The 10000-nt window shown below is 46.6% G+C and overlaps 1 protein-coding gene across 12 annotated transcripts in view; it reads left to right on the top strand.

Annotated features, from left to right (window-relative positions):
• The window catches only part of frmd4a (FERM domain containing 4A), a 96615-nt gene that overhangs the window by 31605 nt on the left and 55010 nt on the right, over positions 1-10000 (top strand). For 10 of the 12 annotated variants that reach the window (XM_042109436.1, XM_042109435.1, XM_042109434.1 and 7 more), the window contains exon 2: positions 7293-7358. In XM_042109436.1, the coding sequence (XP_041965370.1) occupies positions 7293-7358 (66 nt within the window). The other 2 variants (XM_042109439.1, XM_042109438.1) reach the window with 2 other exon arrangements.

The following is a 10000-nucleotide window of genomic DNA, read 5'->3' as shown; positions in this document are numbered from 1 at the left end:
AATTGGCGCAGGGATCATCTGGGGATGTTTAAATTGGCCTGCTGAGTTTCCGGTGTCCGAGTCATGCCAGAGCCTTCCGCCCGGAGAAACAGAGAGTGAGAGGGGTAGAAGGGAGAGAGAGACAGGGAGAGAGAGAGAGAGATGTGGGTATGCTGACATTGTCTGACAGTTCAGTCTGGACTATAATGCTAAGTTTTCTGTAACATAATAGGATGTTAGAGCTGCCATTGTGTGTTCTTTGCAGCAGTTGGCCTGGATTCGTGCTGGCTTGCATGTTGTGGTTCAGAACAATGGCAGGTCTCAGGGTATAAATGTGAGGCTTTGCCTTGTGTTGCTGGACACTGATCCTGTGTCGTTTATCACAGAGTTGTCTTGCCCCAGAACAACTGCTGCCCTGCTTTAAAAGCCCAGCTAGGACTTAAGAGGAGCAGTTGTGCATCTTGAATATGTCACTCTCCAGCCGTGCTCTCTCACACACACTGCAAACAGGAGCAGGTACTGTGGCACAGAACAGCACAGAAATCCTCATGTGGATAATAAAACACACACACACGTCGCTTTCCTTTATCTTTTGTTTTGACACGTGCACCAGCCAAGCTAGGCTACTGTAATTAACCTGCAGTAGGCAAGGCTATATTTAAAATTGTGCACAATGACATTGTTTTTGTTTAGCTTTGTGTTCGTGGCACCTTTGGGAGCCTATTTAATGTTTTATATTTTTAACAATGCTTTGAATAACAAACTTTTTAGTATTCATGCAAGTGTGCTTTTGAGTGACCGTTGAAAACTTGGGCGAGTAAACATGGTATGCATTGACAGAGAGAGAGAGAGCGAGAGAGATTCTCTATTTTAACGTCTTTCATATAAAAAAACGGTTAAATCCACACGAGCCAAACCAGAAAGAGGGGGGAGTCCGAAATAGAAACGGATAGAGGGAGGGACAAGGAAGGCGAAAGAGAGCGTGTGTAAGAGTGAACTCTTTCCCAAATGATTTTGGCTCTACGTCTGCAAATCCAGATGTCGGGCAGTAGTGGGCTGTACGATGGCTCCTTGAAGCGTCCGCAGATTCACATGACCACCGGTGGCAAAGGAGTCCCTTCCCCCAAACTAGTCCGCTCCTCCTCCGTGTTTTCGCGTCTAGCCTACATGTGTAACGGCGATATTGTTCAGCGAAACTATCAGATACCTAGAAGAGAGTGGTGAGCGCCAAGTAACGTGCTCGGATATGTTGTATCTCCTTGTGTTCTATGTCGTTTTTCCGTGTTCATAACATCTCTGCGCAGCGCCGGGTAGTGTCACCAGAGAGAGAAAGGAGAAGAGGGAGGGGGGTCGGCTGAATGCAAGGAGTCGCTCCCCCCGATGAATTGAATAGTGCAGCGCTGCTCCTTGGAAGCAGGCCAACGTCCCTGTGAAAAAGCGCGTTTAGCGGCGAGATGGGATGTCTTGGCACTGTTGTCAACCCGGTTTGCTTGCAGTGAGAGAAAGGAGGGAGGGCTGAACTGGATTCCGGCTACCAGCTATCCTTGCCGGCCACAATGGAATGGATGCTGTCGGTGTTTTAGGCCGGGATACCACTCTACCTCGGACCTAAGATATCACTCTTGGATTAATACAGATCGGACGTTTTTTGATCGAGTTGCGAAACATTAATGTTGAAGGGACACTGAAATCTACAAGGTAATCACGTCTGTTGGTCTGTCTCGACACTGCTTTCATCGAACGATTTGCATCTGTCAGTAGACAGGCCATATGACAAATATGGATTTTCTATTCGAAGACCATTTCTGTTCAATCGACTGAATGTTAAACTTTTGTTACAAGAGACCAGAGGAAAATAGCATGAGTAGCCTAACCATCATTAGAGTCCCTTGTAATAATGTTAAATTCGGCGTTTTCGCCAGCAGAGGCAGCCAATGCTTGCTACGATGCTTTTAGAGAAAACTTGCAATGTAATCTCGGCCAGTCCAGTAGCCTAAACGAGATGCTGCAGAAACGTGCTATTGCAGAAATAATCGTGTAATTATGTTTTGAAAATGCAGTATTGGGTGGTGGCTTAAGTGTGATTCTGGAAACAATTTACACCGATATAAGCCGTGACAGCATGCGTGCAAGGACAGAGTTTGCATACCAAGTTCCATCCGTGCTTGTTTGCTAAACCCTGCTAGTTGCTAAAACAACCAAACGTTGTCAGTGTGGTGATGTCCGGTGATTTTGCTGTTCCAAGTGGTCTGCTCCCCAATATATGCCAACATATATTGGCTCCCCAATATATGCTTAGGTAATGACCGAGACCTTGATTTGTAGGTTAGTGTTACCTTATGTATTTTTGAATGAGTGATTTCGAGGAACCAATGTGAAATCTTCCCAGGCGGATGTCCATGTATGGGATGTGGTGCATTTGGGAGACCGTGTTCTGCAGCCTATTCGGTTATAATACATGAGCCTTTTGTATTGTTGTTACGTTAGCTTGTGTGTGCTGTGATATTATATAGACGAGGAAATACGCAAGTTAAAATCGTGTAGCCTGCTCAGCGACGTCTGACTAAGCAGTATTATTTTGCACGAGGTCTCAGAACCTTTTTAGAAAAATCACTGCTGTGGCCTGATCATTCTCTCTACCCCCAGTAAATGCCTGCAGCGGTGGTCAACTGTCAGCGATTTAACGCGTTTGACATTTCAGATGGCAGTCTAACGACCAACTCCACCTTTCTTGAATGTTCCAGAGAGAGCCTAACCTCACAACAACAATACTGTATCATTTTTTACATAGAATGTCATGCGTTGGCCCTTTGCTGTTACTATTCGACCTGTAACCTATTCTTCATGGTGTAACGGTGTAATAATCAAAAATACTGTTGTAATGTAGGCTACAGTATGCTCCTGTGCATTGCACCAAAATCTACAAGACGGAGTTTGGAGGCCTAACTGCTCATGAAGTTTCTTAGCAAGAAGGTCATAGCGTTCCTTGAAATCAGTGTAGATTCCACTGAGGACTGATGACCTGGTCTGGATTCAAACTGAATATGTATAAATTTGCAGCATGGGTGTTATGCAAGGATGTGGGCTTGGACGAATGGCCAGCTGTTTATTTTTTAAGTGGGTAAACAAGTTTGCTACCTTAATCTCAAACATCTCCATGGTGACACAAACTAGTTTGAGAAAACATTTCCTTAGTATTGAGTAGGCTATAATACTGTATCTCTATAATATATATATATATTATGCAAATTATTTATACAAGATCTGACATTTATCTTGAGATGAATGTGTCACATCCAGAAATATGACACATGACCAGAGGAATGGTTTGGGAGTGGTAGGCCTTTGGTCAAGCATTGGTCTGGTCCCAAGTTGAAAGCTTAACCCTTCTGTGTCACTCCCACATAATTTATATGCACACTTCACACTTACAGACACACACACACACATACACACACTCACACACTCTCTCTCTCACACAAACACACACACATCACACATATACATCAAAACCTACACCTAGCTCATTGTCATACTCACCCAAACCTTAGTTTGACACACGGTTGTGTGTTTGCTTAGAGGGTTGCCTCGACGATCCACTGGACAAAACATACAAGCACACACACACACACACGCCACCATCCTAAATCTGACACTGGGCTGTCAGAGAAGAACACAGGGGTGCAGGGGACCACCTTGAAATCTCAGTGGGGGGAGGGTCAGATATCTGAGGGCTACTGGAGAGGCAGTGCTGATGGAAACAGTAGACACTGACCCCGTGGCGCCAACTAAACATGAACGCCTCTTCTTTTCCCAGGCCTATGTTACTCGTATTCCCATTCCAACCTTACTGTGAGGCACGTGACTCTCAAATACTCTAAAAACAATCCAATTAATAATTAGAGTGGCACTGTATATCTGGGCCAGGCCAGTGGCATGGTCCTCACAGATAAACTATTCAAACTGTTCCATATGGGGCAGTGCTTTTTACGTTCCAGAGATCATAGTACTGAATAGTTTAAACCCATTTAGATCTAACCAAGAAAAACACATGTATTTGACACACGAGAGATATTCACCTGCACAACCTGTCACTAACTCCTAGAAAATGTCATTGCAGAGGGGCGATGTGTGTGTGCGTGTGTGCGTATGGTGGGGATAAATGTTCACACAGCTCAGAGAAAGTCACTGTGTCTTGTAAGAGAGGCGCACTGGGCTTCACAAGTTAGTAACAGGTTCTCACATTAGTGTTTGAGCGGTGGAAACCCCAATCCTCTTCCGGCAGGGTGCCCTGTCCCAACATTATGCAATGTGCTTATTTTTTTCTCTCTTTCTCTCTCGCTTTCTCTCTTTCTTTCTCTCTCTCTCTCTCTCTCTCTCTTTCTCTCTACCTCTCTCTTTCTCTCTCACTCTCTATCACCCTGTCTGTGTTTTGTCTTCAGTGTTGTGCTCTGTGCAGTGAAGGTGGGTGTTGAGTGCTTAATGTGTTCTTGGTCTCTCCCCCTCCTCACCCCTGGCCCCCTAGCTCTCTGAGGCACATGTATATTGACACACACACACACACACACACACACACACACACATACACACACCCTCGTCTCCCCTCTGCAGTGGCTAAGGAAACGTGAGACTCTGGGCTCTTTTGGCCATCCACCCCCTATTGTTTGTGTTTGGTGGGGACCTGCCATACTCTGTGCAGAACCAGAGTTATTTTCACAGGGTTCTCCCGCCAATCGGAACACCAGGGTTGGGCCAGTAGATGTGTCTTTCTTCTCACTGCCTTCGGGATAGGCCTGTGCATTTTGCTCTTTCAGTTTGAAATGGAATTTAAAAAAACGATGAGCTGGAGAGGGAGAGTAATGACGAGACAGAGAGAGGGGTTTGACTCGAGTGAAACGGTTGAATACTACATAGTCATCACCACACACACACACACATACACACACACACACACGCACACATAGACAGACACACGGACACAAATCCATGTTGAATCTAAACAGGAACCGGGGGAAGAGGCGACGCTCAGCAGTGCTGAGGTGATGAATTGTGACTGCCTGCCGGGTGTGTGGAGTCTGCACACTGTACAGACTCGTGTCAGCTGCTATCTCTGCCAAAGACAGACCCAAAGCACAGAGATGTAAACCACATGGTTGGGCAGAGGATGAGTACAATGAGAGACAAATAGAAGACACATAAAAAACAAGAGGGGCTAATGATTTGTCTGGAGGACATAAAAAATGAGGGGGGGGGGGGGGGGGCAAATGGAAAGCCATGTGTTTTTTCCCAGTCGATGTTTGCCACACACTCGCAGTGCAACCCAGCGTAATGGGCTCCAGAACAAAGGCCCCCGGCACAGGTGCAGCTGGGTCCAAGCCACCTGGCTGTGGGCTATTGTTCTCCACTCTGACAGTTTGCTGTTATGTCTCTAGGTCCTGGCAAAGAAAGAGGTTGTGTGTGTGTGTGTATGTGTGTGTATTTTTGAGGTTTAGTCGCAGCATGTAGAGTTGGCCACACAGATGTTTCCAGATCAACTCACTTCCACCTGCTCACACTTTAATGTTTGTTACTCAGCTTGACAAGAGAATAGGCTTTGTCTCAGCACATACCAGTGGTGTGTGTGTGTGAGTCAGAGAGAGAGAAACAAGGAAACGGGGAAGAGAGTAAGAAAGGGAATGTGTGTGTTTGTGAGAGGGACAGAGGAAGACCATGTGTGAAAGGCAGATGATTATTCCATCCATGACTCTGGCTGCCTAAACCAGCCAGACCCAGTAGGGGACCTGCTGAACTGACACACACACACACACACATCCGGGGGGCGGGGGTGAATGAGTAAATTTAGTGTGTTTGCTTTTCCCACAGCGTGTGTGTTTAATATTTATAATCTTTAGATACACTTCTCACAGACCGTGATTCCCATTTGGATGGGCAGAGCATCCACTGGTCTCATCTTAATTCATAGACCACTTTGAGTCCACGCTAAGACGTTCTTCCCTTTGCTCCTTGCAAGAACCCATTTTGGTGCTCTGTAAATCCCCTCCTTTAGAACTTCGAGCTGGTGTTCTTTCCTGAATCAATATCAAGTCAATTGTAGGGCGAGGGGGCCGCATCGAAAACAATTCCATGGATTTTCCTTGAGGGAGGAAATAGTTTTATAGGGCTTCCAATCTTCCATCCTGGAGATGGCAGAGCACCTACAATGAGTCCTACAATTGTGCAGCAAGTTGTCACTGGTTTGTTTTGCTGTTAGAGCTCACTGCTGTAAGGTGGCTGTTTTATTTTGGCCTGAGCAGCTGTATTTTAAAGTGCCTCCTTATTTGTTTCATTAAGAAAGTTGAAAGCATACTGTAGCACATTTGTATTCTCTTTCTCCTTCCTTCAACCTTCTTTGCTCTCTTTCTCTTTCTCTCTCTCTCTCTCTCTCTCTCTCTCTCTCTCTGCCCGAATGAAGGATATCCTCAGATAGAGATGTGCAAGGGAAAAACCTAAACCCCAACATGATCAGGAAATGGCTGCCACACACACACACATACATTACACAAGTTAGCTGGTCAATTCTCTGTGACAGAGTGCTGCAGTTTACTTTCTGTCTGTGTGTGTGTGTGTGTGTGTGCAGAAAAACCAGGCATTGGGCATAGTGCAGTGGAAGGGAAGTGGCTTTAGTGAAGGATATAATTGTGAGTTGTGCCCTCACAGCAGATACACTGCCCAGTCTGTGTGTGTGTGTGTGTGGTAGCTATCTTTAAGAGAGTGTGCTTTGAGCGTTGGCAAATTGGTGTATTTAGGCCCTATGTATAGGCTGTTCATTTTATGGAAACGTTTCCTTCCCCCAGCTAAGTCATGTGCTTGAAGCATGCTCTCTATAGGTGTGTGTGTGTGTGTGTGTGATGTGTGTATGTGTTTGTGTGTGTGTGTGTGAGTAAGGCATCATGTGGTAGCCTTTTCCAACCGGAACCTAATGCATTTGTGTGAATGAGATTGCATTATGATGCTTCACTCAGCCAGGTTTATGTCTGTGTGCATGTGAGAGTTTGTGTGTGTGTGTGCGCGTGCGTGTGTATGCATGTGTGTGTGTGTGTGTGTGTGTGTGTAGTGAAGGGTGTTTCTGCTGCCTGTCTCTGCTCAATGACCCCATATTCACAGCTGATTTCTCCCGTGCTGTTTGTGATTCTGTTATCTCTCTCTCTCTCTCTCTCTCTCCCTCTCTCTATCTTTCTCTCTCTCTCTCTATTGTCCTCACGCCTCTCTTTTCTGACAGCATGTAGCCTCTGAGGCTGTGAATGTTAATGAGCCTCTCTCTTCTCTTTTTTCAGATGACGGAGGGGCGACGATGTCAGGTCCATCTCCTGGATGACAGGAAGCTGGAGCTCCTAGTGCAGGTGCATATCCCGCTCTCTCTCTTTCTCACACACACACACACATACACCCCCACATCCTCACTCACCCCATGAGTGTGAAGGAACGCACTATCGCCCGTCATTCTGTTGTTGCGATTTTACAGATCTCCTAAAAGTGTCCGATTATGTGTATGTGCTGTGGGAGCCAACTGCACTTATACGGGTCAGTCTGTTTATAGCAACGATCATGAGGAAACGAGAGCAAATGAACGAAACAGATCTACATTCATTCTCAGGGGGATATCATGTGCAGATGAGGCATTCAGTTGTGCTGTGATTGGCATTGTTTTGGGGGCTAGCATAGTTTTAGCTGTATAACATGAAGGTAGTCATAAAAGACATGGGCTTGGGAATGTGTCTGTATATGAATATGATTTTGAAGTGCAGTTGGTGTCGTTGTACATAAAATGCGGCCTATTGTGTGAATATTGTTTTTACAGTAGCCACAGCCTGAGCTTCTTCTGTTTTTATCATTATTGCTTTGTCTCCGTGCTTGTTTGAGAAGGGAAATCCTTACTGCTCCTTAGAGGATGAATTACTGCCGGTGTGTGTGTGTGTGTGTGTGTGTGTGTGTGTGTGTGTGTGTGTGTGTGTGTGTGTGTGTGTGTGTGTGTGTGTTTATGTGTGTGTTTGTAGGGGAAAACCTTAAGGCTCTGTTTTATAATCATGTGATGTGTTTTTTCACTGGAGGGATACAGCCCACCACTTCCCTCACTGCTCCACAGTCTGTGTCTCACACCTCAGCACTGAGACCGTTGCACACACACAGACATACACATACACATGAACACACACACACACACACACACACATACACACATACACTCAGACGGTCACACACACAGACATACACATGAACACACATATACTGTATACTGCAGGCATTACTCCAACTGCTTTGTGCTGTGTGTGTGTGTGTGTGTGTGTTTGTGTGGACGTGCATGCGTGTTTGTGTGTGTGCGCGTGTGCATGTGCATGTGTGTGTGTGTGTGCGTGTGTGCATGTGTGTGTGTCTCTGTCTCTGTGGGAAAGGAGGGCAGTGTCAGCTCAGCTCAACGTCAGCATCGTTAAGAGACAAACTCAGGGAAAGATCGGTCTCCATAACGACCTCACTCAGCTCTCCCTCTCTACCCCCCAATAATCACACACACACCCACACACACACACACCCACACACACGCACACACACACGCACACACACACACACACGCAGACACAACCTAGCCTCAGTCTTCATAACGACCCTCTGTCTGCCTCCCCCACCCCAGCCTTCTCCCTCCCCACTAAACCACCAATTAAATACAAAAGCACAACACAACAGTGTCTGTAGAACCCAGACAAAAACACGGGTAGACGCGTGCACACACTCAAACACACACACACACACACACACAGACAAGCACACACGCACACACGCACACACGCGCGCACACACAGACAAACACACACACACACACACACACACACACACACACACACACAAACACACACACACACACACACACACACACACAAACACACACACACACACACACACACACACACACACACACACACACACACACACACAGACCAGCACACACGCACACGCACACACACGCGCACACACAGACAAACACACACACACAGACCAGCACACACGCACACACACGCGCGCACACACAGACACACACACACACACACACACACACACACACACACAAACACGTACACACACACACAGTACAGACATAGAGCCTCCTTCCTCTCTGATTCTGTGATCTAAACGGTCGGAAATATGCCAACCTGGCAAGATTATTTTCAGTACCAGGTTCCACACCAGAATTGTGAATGAGAAAAATCTCATCTTTTGTGTTAGCTTTTAGATGCAGGCTGAACTCTGTGTTGTGACAAGGAACGTTGGAAAACCTATAATAAGTGGAATTATTAAAGAAAAAGGGTTGTTTCATAGACAGACACATGTGCTAGTAACACAGCAGTTGTCTTCCACTGATGCTAGAATAGACTAACCCTTCCACTGATGCTAGAATAGACTAACCCTTCAGGGTTTCCATGTAGCTCTGTCCATGCGCCGGTTCCAGGTGGACCAGGGATCGGGCTTTGTGCTTCCTCTCAGACACAACAGGGAGGCCTTCTTTGCCTTTGTTGCTGAAGAGCGCCTGTAGAGTTAACCCATGCAGCTTTGCACTTTTGCATCGGAGCTAGCCATCAGCTTGGATCACATCAAGCCCTTTGTGGCTGAAGAGCGCCTGTTTCTTAACATGCAGGTTTGGTGTTTTGCGTTGGTGTTAGCCATTGGCCTTTGTTGCTGAAGAGCGCCTGTTAACCCATGCAGGTTTGCTGTTTTGCATTGGTGTTAGCAATTGGCCTTTGTTGCTGAAGAGCGCCTGTTAACCCATGCAGGTTTGCTGTTTTGCATTGGAGCTAGGATCCCGAGTCATTATGTCAGTCTCAGGTGTTCGTTTGGCGGGGACGGGCACTTTTCCCCTCGTTAGTGGGGGACGCCTGCATCCTCCCACCAGCTGGTAACCATCCCCAACCTCCTCCTCCTCCACCCCCACCCTCTCCTCCACCCTCTCCCCCACCCTCTCCCCAACCCTACCCTCTCCTCCACCCCCACCCTC

This window comes from Alosa sapidissima, chromosome 11, assembly GCF_018492685.1.
Source record: "Alosa sapidissima isolate fAloSap1 chromosome 11, fAloSap1.pri, whole genome shotgun sequence".
NCBI classification, from domain to species: domain Eukaryota; kingdom Metazoa; phylum Chordata; class Actinopteri; order Clupeiformes; family Clupeidae; genus Alosa; species Alosa sapidissima.
This window is presented reverse-complemented; position numbering and strand designations above follow the sequence as displayed.